The 11,667-nt window shown below is 33.5% G+C and overlaps 3 protein-coding genes across 4 annotated transcripts; all 3 read right to left on the bottom strand.

Moving 5' to 3' along the window:
* Positions 1-5,077: 5,077 nt before the first annotated feature.
* On the bottom strand, positions 5,078-5,896 carry LOC105689203 (dynein light chain Tctex-type 5-like). Its single transcript, XM_012406057.3, has 3 exons — positions 5,638-5,896; positions 5,381-5,574; positions 5,078-5,267 (listed from the first exon to the last, which is right to left on the bottom strand). The coding sequence occupies exons 1-3, from the start codon at positions 5,842-5,844 to the stop codon at positions 5,102-5,104; spliced, it is 567 nt and encodes a 188-aa protein (XP_012261480.2). The 5' UTR covers positions 5,845-5,896; the 3' UTR covers positions 5,078-5,101.
* A 149-nt stretch (positions 5,897-6,045) lies between these two features.
* On the bottom strand, positions 6,046-7,708 carry LOC105689791 (dynein light chain Tctex-type 5-like). The gene is made up of 4 exons (XM_020854295.2): positions 7,410-7,708; positions 7,177-7,269; positions 6,356-6,552; positions 6,046-6,240 (listed from the first exon to the last, which is right to left on the bottom strand). The coding sequence occupies exons 1-4, from the start codon at positions 7,431-7,433 to the stop codon at positions 6,075-6,077; spliced, it is 480 nt and encodes a 159-aa protein (XP_020709954.1). The 5' UTR covers positions 7,434-7,708; the 3' UTR covers positions 6,046-6,074.
* Positions 7,709-7,854: 146 nt separating this feature from the next.
* On the bottom strand, positions 7,855-11,639 carry LOC105689769 (putative inorganic phosphate cotransporter). 2 transcript variants are annotated; one of them, XM_048652653.1, is made up of 4 exons: positions 10,887-11,639; positions 10,647-10,794; positions 9,366-9,592; positions 7,855-9,286 (listed from the first exon to the last, which is right to left on the bottom strand). In XM_048652653.1, the coding sequence occupies exons 3-4, from the start codon at positions 9,555-9,557 to the stop codon at positions 8,048-8,050; spliced, it is 1,431 nt and encodes a 476-aa protein (XP_048508610.1). In that variant the 5' UTR covers positions 9,558-9,592; positions 10,647-10,794; positions 10,887-11,639; the 3' UTR covers positions 7,855-8,047. The 2 variants fall into 2 exon arrangements, with proteins under 2 accessions (XP_048508610.1, XP_012262465.2); XM_012407042.3 differs by lacking the exon at positions 10,647-10,794 and having other exon boundaries at positions 10,887-11,637.
* Positions 11,640-11,667: the final 28 nt, after the last annotated feature.

Raw genomic sequence — 11,667 nt, 5'->3', positions numbered from 1 at the left:
AAGATTTTTGCCCACCACTCGGCTTCTGGTCACGAGCTCATCCGCTGCCATGTCCGTATATGAATTCGGAATATAAAAATTTGTCCAGCGGGGATCCCAGCTGCGTTACTTTTTTGAAAGAAAAAAAAAATATATATATATTATATATATTTTTATCATTTTTTCTTCTATCGAATTAATTTATCGTCTTTCGATTATGATGAAGTAAACTGTTCAAACTTTCACAATTATTTAAAAAAAAAAAAACTTTAATAAATAAATAAAAGTAATGATAATGATATTTGTCTAAGTATATATAAAAACCTATTGTATAACAATGACGACATGAAAAAAATAAAGAAAATGAATATCTCTTGTGCAGTGAAAGAATATAACAAACGTATTAAACAAGAACAAAATATAATGAACGTGTACCTATATAAAAATACGCAAATGCAGTATTATCATAAACTAATGGTATATGTATATGGTGATATTATGGGAATATACGTGTATCGAGAAACACAGAAACTTGATTAATAAGCAATTGAATGTAAAAGAGAAGAATTACTAATCGAAATGACGAAGAAAACGGAGGAAAATGAAAATATGAAAAATGAATTAAATAAGAATGTATATAAAATTCAAACGAAATTAATAACTTAGTTATTACATTATGCTGTATTGTACGTGTAACATATAAACCGACAATTACGTTATATAACATTAATAATAATCACAATAATCATAATATAAATAATAACAACATAAAAGACATAATAAAGAAAAGATTGAGAATCCAAAAAGAGAAAAACATTATTCAACAATACTAAGATCATGGAATAATGACATCATACGTACAATAATTAAATACGTATGTTCAACTACATATGTATATAGTATATACATATATATATATGAATGAATATATGTATACGTATGAATAAGACTTGATAAGGCATTTGATTAACTATATATATATTATAATTATTAATTGAAATATAGTGTATGAAAAAAATTGAACAAAATAACGCGTATAAAAATACCTACATATAACGTATAAGATACATGTATATGATTAGTTAATTGCGATATTGTGAATGTGTATTTTATTATATCAAAAAGAGAAAAAAAAAAGAAAAAAACAACAAGAACAGGAACAGATAGAACAGAACAGAACAAATCTTCAATTAAGGGAAAAGAAATAAAGAACAACAACGCGTTAAATATTAAGTATATGAATATAGTTATATACCTGAGCATTATATGAGGTTTGGAAAAATTATTATTTTGTCATTAACATTGTATACCATCAATACATGTATAGACATACATACGTGAGTGATGATATCAATGATAATCACACTATTAATAAATCACAAGAACAAAATGACCGGAGTAACAGTATATTCATAACGAGAATTGAGAAAAACAAAAAAAAAATTATTACTACATTACTAATAATGATTTATTAACAATAATAATAATAATAATAATAATAATAGTGATAATAATACTGCAGTTAGATGGATCAGCGGTGAAAGTTAAATAATTATTACCATTATACCTATACATATATATACATAAATATAAATATTATAATATAATATAACATAATATTAATGAAGCAAATTGCGATATAAATGATCATTACACAAATATTTAAGGTATTACGAATACATTATTATATTAATATTATTAATAATAATAATGATAATGATAATGATAATAATAAAGTACTTTCAAGCGATGACGATTATATTACTTACGAATATACATACATTAATGATATTAAATTATGGATAAATCATGAAAAAATATATTGAGTCATTTTTAATATATGATCATAATTATTAATATTACTCATGAAAAGAACTGCAACAGATACGAGGGAAACTAAACAAATGAAACAAAAAAAAAATACATAATAATACTAATGATAAAATAATAGATTGATTAATGAATGAAATACATAAGTCAGAGAGAATAAAAATGAATATGAAAATAAAATTGAATAAAATAAAATTAAATTGAAGGAAAGAAAGAAGAAAAATTGAAATGTGAAATGTAAATCCATGAACACCTATGTTATAGCCACAACAAAAACCGAACGAGAAATTAACATAAGACAACAAAAGATAACAATAAAACAGAAATGTATAATTAACCACAACCGAGATCAGCAAAAAAAAAAACGTACATGTATAAATATATAACAATAATTTAATAATTTAATATTTAATAATTATTTTAAAAAAATATGTGCCACGAAGAAATTCACGATATAAAATTATTACAAATAATTAATTAAACTGAATTGAATTAAATTAAATTTAATTGAATTAATTCAAATTAAACGATGAAGAGAGAAATGAATGAAGAAAGAACTAAAAGAAATGAAATAAAATAAAAGAAAAATGGAAGACATTTATACCTCCTTGAATCTCTTAAAATTTTCGAGACAAAGAGAGAGTCGAAGAGAAGAGAGTAAATTAAAAAAAAAAAAATAAACTTTTAAACATAAAAACACATAATTACCTACACTACAACTTATACTACTAATTACGTACGTGTATAATGTATATTTTATGAAAGATGCGATGATAATATATGTACGTATAATAATTATACATATACAGCTGTATAGTTGATAAGTCGGTCAAGACATCTTCGAGGAGAAAAAATTGAAAAGAAACAAAAAGTATTGATGAATGAATTAAATGACGAAGAACAAAAATCGAATCAAATCGAAGCACTTCAATTTATTATAGATATCAGTTATTGAAATTAATAATGAAACGAATGAGAATTTTGTATCGTTTTTTTGTTGCGCAAATACGTATGTAAAATCTATATATTATATATATAGCATACCTATATAATTGTATATTAATTAATAATATTTTATTATTGATATGTATACCTGTATATTCCGTGTGATTCTGGTGAAACGGGTCGCGATCAACTCGTACGTCGAAATATTCCAATTTCTCGTTCTACGAGCGAGCCCGAGCTCTGCTGGAGTAAGAATAGCCAGCAGCGTAGGCGCTTTGTTGTGAAGTGTCACCTTGATGGCTGTAGATCACAACAAGGCGTCTACGCCTGTGGCTACGCTGACTCCAGCTTAGCTCGGGCTCGCTCGGAGACCAAGAAATTCAAATATTTCGACGCATGCGTTGATCGCGACTCGTTCTACCAGAATGGCACTGTATATATATATTTAAAAAGAATCTACGCACACGATATTTACGTATATGTATAAATATGTGTATATGCGTATATTATGTACGAAATTTACATGTGAATATTAAATACACGAGAATAAATGAAATTTGGGAAACGAAAGGTTGAAGAATAAAGAGAGAGAGAGAGAGGTGAATCAATGTAGTAAACGAAAAAATTAAATTATACATAACACATACACACACACTTACACACACACAACCGTAATATAAAAATAATTAAATATACATATTATTATTATGTAAATTAGTACTTAATATACATACATACGTCAAATATCCATACCGTCGTGTAACAATTATTATTATTATTATTATTGTTACTATTATTTATTAATGTTGAATTTTATTATTTCAAAAATTACATGCGCGTATGTACTTTTTGTTACTTGTCAAATTTCTTTTCCGAATCGTTATTATTATTAAATTCATAATTAATTTAGTAGGATGTGCTTGTATATTTGTATGTTATCCAATGATTATCGTTATACTATGAATTTGTTATATTTTTTCACGTATCCATTTATATATAAAATCTTATGAATCACGTGATCGACTGTCGATAGTGGTAATGGCGAAGAGGAAAAGATGACGAATGAATAAGAAAGAATGAATAAACGATATATAATGTAATGAACAAATTATGCGAAACGCTGACATTAGTTCTCTGTTTTATCAAATTTCTTGAATGGTAATTGTGACATATTATTTGAAATAAATTGCCGAAAATAAACAATTACACTTTTCAACGTACGTATAAAAGATTGATATTATATTATTTGCATTGGGCAGATTATAATTAATATAAGAAATAAATTATCAAGTAAAATCGAAGAAAAAAAGAAAGAAAAAGCGGCAGACGTATAATAGTGCAAACGTTCAAAAATTAATGGACCAAAAAGCTTATAATAATATATGATACTATATATACATACATATAAAATCAGAACGATATACATATTAAATATATATGCGATGAGGGATAAAAAAAAAATTGATCGAAAGATTTTACATTGTTTATATCATTTCTATTCATAATTACTTTTCAAACGTATAACGATTATCGATATGTCTATTGCTATAGCAGAAAAAGAAAGTGAGAGAAAAAAAGTTAATAAATAATCAAAGCACAATGGATAAGATTGAATTTCTGTATGAAGGTATGCGTCATCCGCAGTCGATCGCGTACGTCACATTTCTATAAATTCAGATTTAATCGTTTTGACGTTAATGTTTTTCTATGAAATCAGAAATCTTGAATTTTTGTGCTACATGTATTTTTTATCAAATAATATAGGTATTGCAGTTTTGATTTATATTGTAATACATATGTATATGCATATATTATCATCATGTTATAAATATACCATTTATATGTATAAATATACATGACATTAAAAGAAAAGAAATACACACACACACACACACACGAACATGTACACACACACACACTGCGCGTATAAGTATATATTGTATGTATTATATTATCATTAATTATACGATGAAAGATAAGAAAAATTAGTACAGAAGAGAAAAAAAAAAGACTAAGAGGGATGTCGTGATTATTATTTGTCTTCGATTATTATTATTATTATTATCATTATTATTATCGATTAGTAATCATTGTTGTTATTATCATTATCATGATTATGATTATTATTATCATTATTATTATTATCATTAATCATCATTGATTATATACATATAAATTGTACTTGTCGCTGTTATTATATAATATCAAACACATAATATATTAATTTAATAACATAATAAAGAAAATGTAAAAATTAATAATCGTTTTTATTGTTAGATACGTATGTAACGATACTTTCATAATTTTTTTACCAACGTTCATCCATTTTTCTGGAATTAATCGTCCGTCATTCGTAATAGAGACCAACGACTATTCCGACAGCATACATTTGCGGACTCTCAAATGTGAATGTCGAATATCCGTCTCTTTCAACATCCCAAAGTCTTCCGGTTGCCACGTTTACACTTTGTCCTGTTTTTTCTATTATCGTTACCTGAACGATAAATTTATACCTGAAGCAGGTGAATTTTTTCACGATAAACTTTTAATACAAGATAAAGAAAATCTCGATTCTTTCATTTCATTTTGTTTTCTTAGTTATTTATCAGAAAAATTTCACTCTTGCCTGTCGTAATCCTTACGATAAACTCGATTACGTATTTCCGCTGTCATATCTTGACACAATTTCATACACACTTCCGGATTATATTTCATACCGGTTAATGTCGTGGTGATGACTTCTTCCAATATTTTGTCGATAGCTTCGTGTTTGAATGGGTTGTAAGCGTTCAGACGATAACTATTTTGATATTTTGGTATCTACGTAGATGATTCATTTCATCAGGATTTTATCATAAATTCGTTTCCAGGACTTGAGTTTACCTTGAAACCCCCTTTGGTATTTCTGTAGGTTGCACTCGTCGCGAGATGACCGGGAATAAGGGAGGCTGTACTCAGACCGATTTTTGACTGCTGCGAAAATGTTCGCCCCATGGATGATGTGCCGCCTCCAGCCGCCCCCGCAGGACCTCGCTGAGATCTCGATATCAAAGATAGACGCATATTCGAGGAATTCGTTACCGTAGACATCGCTGATTTACGAGATGATTTTTTTTCTAGTTTAAATTTCTGTCACGTTACGATGTGAGCAAAAATTGGTATAATTCTAGAGAAATTTTCGACAATTGATAACCCAGTTTGCAGCACCGCGGTCCAGTGACGTGACGCAGGTTATTAAATCATCGAGGTGATGGAGAAACAGATGAAATGCAAAAATAAAATCACGTACTGTACGTGCGGAATGATTTTAATTTTACAAATCACTCGTAATATACACCGAATACACAGCAATATGCGAAAAATGTTCTAGTCTCGAATGTGAAAGTTGAATAATTGTCTCTTGCAACGTCCCAAATAAATCTCATCGAGGATTGAATCGCTTGACTCGCTTTTTCGTTTATCGTTACGATAACGACGATTTTGTACCTATAAAATAATTAACACATTTTTTGAAATCGTAAATGAGTTGATTTGGTATTATTTTCATGATCGTTTTACTGTTACAGTATACCGTGGTTTCGTTCATCTCATTGATAATCACCTGTCAAAATTCAATCTCTTTATTCTGTCACGAATATCCTCGCTTATCTCACCGCACAACCTTGGACACTCTTTAGGATCGTAAACGATATCTTCTAAATTATTTATCATTACTTGTTTGATTATTTTATCGACCATATCAACGTTGAAAGGTTTGTAAGATTCCAGTCGGTAGGTATTCTGGTATCTTGGCGCTGTCTATAAGAAACAAGTCGAGAATATAATCTCATCAGTCATTTTTCATACGTGGTAGTTCTTTGCGGTCAGTAATTTTGTCTAAGTCCAATCGGATCTGATGAAAAAGAGATGAATTTACGTTCAACTAATATTTCACCTGATTATGATCGTTATCTTCGGACACATTGTTCGTTCTACCCTCGACAATATTTGAGTTATCGAATTGCGTCGGCATAATTATTCTTACTACAATTGTTGTCATTTAAAAAAAAAAAAACAAACCGAACACCTGAGGGAACAACACTAGGAAAAAATCACGGTTAATTTTCAACGTAAGGACTTGACGGACTTTCCATGACAACCGAATATGCGGCTATAAAATCACAACTCAGATAAAGGATATTACATCGTATCGATTCGTACCACCGAGTACCCGGAGGTACAAATTTTATACCCTTTATTAGCATAGATTCGTGAAATTACTGTCTAATTAAACTCCAAGCTAGCAATTTTCGGATCACACGTTTCAGAGTGATAGAAATCTGAATAGAGAAAAATCATTTTCTGACACTACGTCGACGTTGTGTTCTCTTTGGTTAAAATCGTTTGATTCTAATTAGGGGTAGTTTTTCATGTTTCAATTACCTTCGATTCGGTGGAATTGTCGTCTACTGTAGCCGAACGAACCACGCTACCCTGACGATACAATGGTCCCGTGTGGCGTCCTTTTTTTTTAAGCTGCATGCAGATTTGAGAAAAATTTGCAATCGCCTCATGTGTGGTGGAAATTCAGAAGAGGTTATTAATTCAATGCTCATGCAGATTCGGGATCGAAAAACTTTATGAAAATTATTATATACCTTTCGTTTGAAACTTACGTAATTAATCAGCGTGGTGGCCATTCTATGTCGTTAATTTTTTGGGTGGTTATAATTTTGCACTGAAGAATATCGAATTTGATGTATTTTCTAGGAGGCTGAATTTCCAAAAACTTCGACTACGTTTCTAGTCGTGTAAAATTGTTTTCTGGGATAGGTGTACTAAAAGCTGCTAGAACGGCTAGAAGAGGTGTGACTAAATATCAGTAGATCCGCATGAATATATCGACCATATTCTATTCCATTCCATTTTAGGTATATACATGTAGCGACCGAGATATAAACGATTCTCTACGTGTTTAGATTCTATAGCACGTTCTGCCACCCCCTACTTTCTGCACCTCGAGCGTAAAAATAGCTTGGAATTATTTTTCCCTTTGTGTACTGCCACGTAAATTTTCTGGGAATGATATCGGAGGAAAAAAATAATCATCGATGCACTCCGTAGGTCGTTAGATAAAAAAAAAAAAAGTGTAAGATTTATTTTTCGTTGTTTTCTCCTCACTTTCGATTCATTATAACTAAATATTCGGCAGATAAAATTTGGAGGGTAAATGAATATGAATGAAAATGAAGGACTAGCGAATGATTAGAACAATAAAATTTGAATGACTGCGATGCAAATGACGGTCCGGTAATTATCTATGATTTCTGGCCTGTACAGCGGACGGTTGACGACCAGCTAAATCAATGTTCTCTATGTTTTTTCCGGATCTGGACTTTCCCGTATCGTTCCACGGTTGAATTTCGCCGTCTGCCCAAAGATTGAACACCAAATTAGAGGCGAAGAAAACGACGAACGTTATCCAAAACACGAATCTCCATTCCCCGATCGTTTGATTTGGCGTTAAAACACCGACCACGTACGGCGCAAGGATTCCGGTCAAAGCTCCGAACGCGTTCATGATCGCCATCAGAGTGCCGGAATAATTCGGACTGAGATCTATGGCGTTCACCATCATCCCAGGGTAGAACGGACCCATCAGACCCATTCCGACGGTGAATAGAATGACGACGATATTTCGATCGCATCCGGTGTACGAAGCCACGATTATGAAAATAGCCGGACCAACGGAGGCTATCGTCGTACAAATTTTTCTAACATTTGTTATGGATACTTTCCCCGCTTTGATCGACCAATCGGCGACGAACGAGGCGCCCAGGCTGACCGCCCACATCAAAACGTAAGGCAGAGCGGAAAGAAAACCGTTCGCTTGTATGGAGAATTTCAAAACGTTGCTCATGTACTTGGGGAGATCGGTTACCATCGTGTAAAATCCCCAATCGTGTCCAACCTTTCCGGCAACTAGTGCCCACAGCGGAACCGACAGTAGTATCCTCTTCCACGGCGTCGGCCGCGACTTCCTATGGGTATGTTCCTTCATCGTGTCGTGAAGGTACTTCTTTTCAGCTTCCGTTATGAACGGATGAACGTCCGGGTGGTTGTAGCAGAGAACAACCCAGGCCAGAAACCAAACGACTCCAGCCGTACCGAAAACGTAAAATACTATCCGCCAACCGATCGCCGAATGGTATATCAGGACACCCGACAAAGCGTTTCCAACGATAGTTCCGACTTGCGAACCGGTCATAACGACCGTTCCAATTTTCGATCTTTCGTGCGGCGGGGCCCATTGAGCTATGAGGACGTTCGCGGCCGGGAAAGTCGTCCCCTCGCCGAGTCCCATGAGAATCCTGAGCACTATGAGCCCCGTGGAATCGTACGTTTCGACTACTATCGGGGTGAGTAGGGTGAATACGGCCGTCGAAAATATACCCAATCCGAGCGTGTATTTGCCACCGAGTTTGTCGGCTAAAATACCACCGGGGAGTTGCGTTATCACGTATCCCCAGAAGAAGCTGGATAATATTATACCCTGAAATTGACGCGTGACTGTCAGTGTAACAATGGGAGGGGGGGTGCGGTTTTTTCTCGTTTTTGCTCAACGACCAAACCTGCGTGTATTCGTCCCAGTGAAAACTGCCACCGGAGTTGTTGGTGCTCGTCGTATTGCCTTGGTACGACGGACAAGTGTCATCCCCGTTGGTGTCGTTCGTCGATGTTTCCCCTGCGGCGACCATTTCCGTTATGGCTATCGACAGGCATATCCTCATGGTGTAAGCGTTCGTCACACCCAAGAGTCCCATGACGGCGAGGATCCATCGCTGAGGAATTCTGGCACCTGAAGTTCAAATAAAAAACACACACACGCGCACGTGTGATTTGATTTTCATATTTTCATTTCGGATACACTTTCGTTAGACGGAGCAAAGCTTGATTTTGAAGGGACGGAAAAAAAATTCGCATCTACACCTTCGGATATCGAAATGTGTACGACCTACAGCAATCTTTCCACGACGATAGCATAACGTTCTTCGGGTACTTTTTTGTCACCCAATTTTCGAAGCGAATTCTATTTTTACGTAATATCACCGCACTTTGCCGAACGAGAGCGCGAATCTACTGGCTTAATTTTTGAGAAGCGATATGTGTGCAACTAATCCATTCCGTGGTTCCAATCTTGACGAATTTCCGCCGGTCACAATCGGGGGCCACTATTTCTTATCTAAAGCTAGTTAGTAGTAAGTCTTTTATTTGACACTCCTCGCTATCACAATTTGTAATTAATTTTGATCCCCGATTGATTGAGGCTCATCGCAACGATCTACGGATATCATCGTTTGACGTACGTTTCATATTCTGGGCGAATTCATTTCGTACAGCGATGAAAATGACAACTGGACAATTGATTGATGAAGAACCAAAATTTATTTACCTTTTAAAAATTGTCGAATTTCAAACTTAATTCGTTGTGTATTCGCAGATAATTTCATAAATTCCCACCTGTTACATGACTAGCTATACGGAGATAAATATATTATTTCTCCTTCAAAGGTAACCAGCATCTTCTCAGGCTTTGTATTAACATAACAAACACAGCTGATTTTTGTTTTATTTTAGTTTATGTTTAAGACGGCGACTTAATTTATTCTTCATTACTCGTGATAATATTTAGGAAGTTATTAATCAGAAAAATTGACAGAACGGTTTCGAGTACGAAACGTGTTAATTAGAGTCGATAAAATATTACGCACATGTTGTTCCCATCGGATTAAAAAAAAATTTTTGGCACAACCGTTCTCTACAACGGCGTCTCACCGAAAGTCGGTAAAATTTAACTCGTAAAAATAACTATGCTTCAACATATAAATACATATTATTAAAGGAGTACATACGTACACGAGCAGATATGTATCACGTTTACTTGTACGTGTACACCCGCAATTAACTTACTGTCTGACTCATTAATTAAAACGTGCACGTGGTATTTTCAACAATAATCTTCGAATTCCGCAACTTTCCGCATTTTACTATTAACGGAACCTAATCATTAATAATTAATGACTCGGTGATGGGAAATAATTATTTTCTACAATATTATTGTGATCTCCGTTTGGACGAAAGCATGAACTTACAGCAAGTTTTCCACGTCGATATCGCCATCGCAATTCTTCGTCACTGAGTTGTTAAAATTTTCCCAAGTATCTCATGCGATCCCATCAACATGAGAAGAAGGAAGACGATCATTAACGATATTGCTCGATAAAAAAAATATCGCACCGCACTTCTGGCTATGGTTAAATGCACATTGATCGCTGTCCGAACGGTTCCCACAGTCGGTTTATTCAAATTTTAAGATTCGCACCGTGAAATCTCTGCATCGCGATTATAATCAGTCAGTTTTCAGGGCAGACGATCGAACAGACCGCCGCTCTGCCAAAGCTCGTAGTGACAAGAGGTTTGAAGTAACCAGAACGAGTCCACATGCACGAGGAGATACATTGAAGAGTCAATATAATGATGATGATCACAATAATTGTACCAACGTCGCAAATGATAATAATTATAATGATAATAGTAATCATAGCTATAGTCTGCACGTGCATGTCAATATTTTGATAGATATCAAACGTTTACCTAGAACTATATAGGTAATTTAGGCTTTAGCATTTCAAGTTTCTGATAACGATATACATCGTATAAGTTATAAACAAGGCGTTACACACCTAGCAATATTTGAGCATGTGTGAAGTTATACACGTACGCACATACTTGGTCTAGTACATACATCGTACGTACTGAAAAGTCTGCGTGTGCAATTATTTTATGAACGTCACGATGCCATTCTGTACTTTTTACTTTTAATTCAATTGCACTTGTCGCTTACACCTGTCGCAAACGCACTGACATAATATT

Source organism: Athalia rosae, chromosome 3, assembly GCF_917208135.1.
Source record: "Athalia rosae chromosome 3, iyAthRosa1.1, whole genome shotgun sequence".
In the NCBI taxonomy this organism is placed as follows: Eukaryota; Metazoa; Arthropoda; class Insecta; order Hymenoptera; family Athaliidae; genus Athalia; species Athalia rosae.
This window is presented reverse-complemented; position numbering and strand designations above follow the sequence as displayed.

What these genes read in the sequence shown, in the direction of transcription:
- LOC105689203 (XM_012406057.3), bottom strand. Translation starts at nt 5,844, where the DNA reads ATGTCTACGGTAACGAATTCCTCGAATATGCGTCTATCTTTGATATCG. An exon ending in ATACCAAAGGGGGTTTCAAG is followed by an intron (nt 5,575 to 5,637) that starts GTAAACTCAAGT and finishes TCATCTACGTAG; the next exon opens with ATACCAAAATATCAAAATAG. An exon ending in TATCGTAAGGATTACGACAG is followed by an intron (nt 5,268 to 5,380) that starts GCAAGAGTGAAA and finishes CACCTGCTTCAG; the next exon opens with GTATAAATTTATCGTTCAGG.
- LOC105689791 (XM_020854295.2), bottom strand. Translation starts at nt 7,433, where the DNA reads ATGGCCACCACGCTGATTAATTAC. An exon ending in CCACCACGCTGATTAATTAC is followed by an intron (nt 7,270 to 7,409) that starts GTAAGTTTCAAA and finishes ATCTGCATGCAG; the next exon opens with CTTAAAAAAAAAGGACGCCA. An exon ending in ACAATTCCACCGAATCGAAG is followed by an intron (nt 6,553 to 7,176) that starts GTAATTGAAACA and finishes TGTTTCTTATAG; the next exon opens with ACAGCGCCAAGATACCAGAA.
- LOC105689769 (XM_012407042.3), bottom strand. Translation starts at nt 10,914, where the DNA reads ATGGCGATATCGACGTGGAAAACTTGCT. An exon ending in ATCGACGTGGAAAACTTGCT is followed by an intron (nt 9,593 to 10,886) that starts GTAAGTTCATGC and finishes TTTGAACTTCAG; the next exon opens with GTGCCAGAATTCCTCAGCGA. An exon ending in ACTGGGACGAATACACGCAG is followed by an intron (nt 9,287 to 9,365) that starts GTTTGGTCGTTG and finishes CGTCAATTTCAG; the next exon opens with GGTATAATATTATCCAGCTT.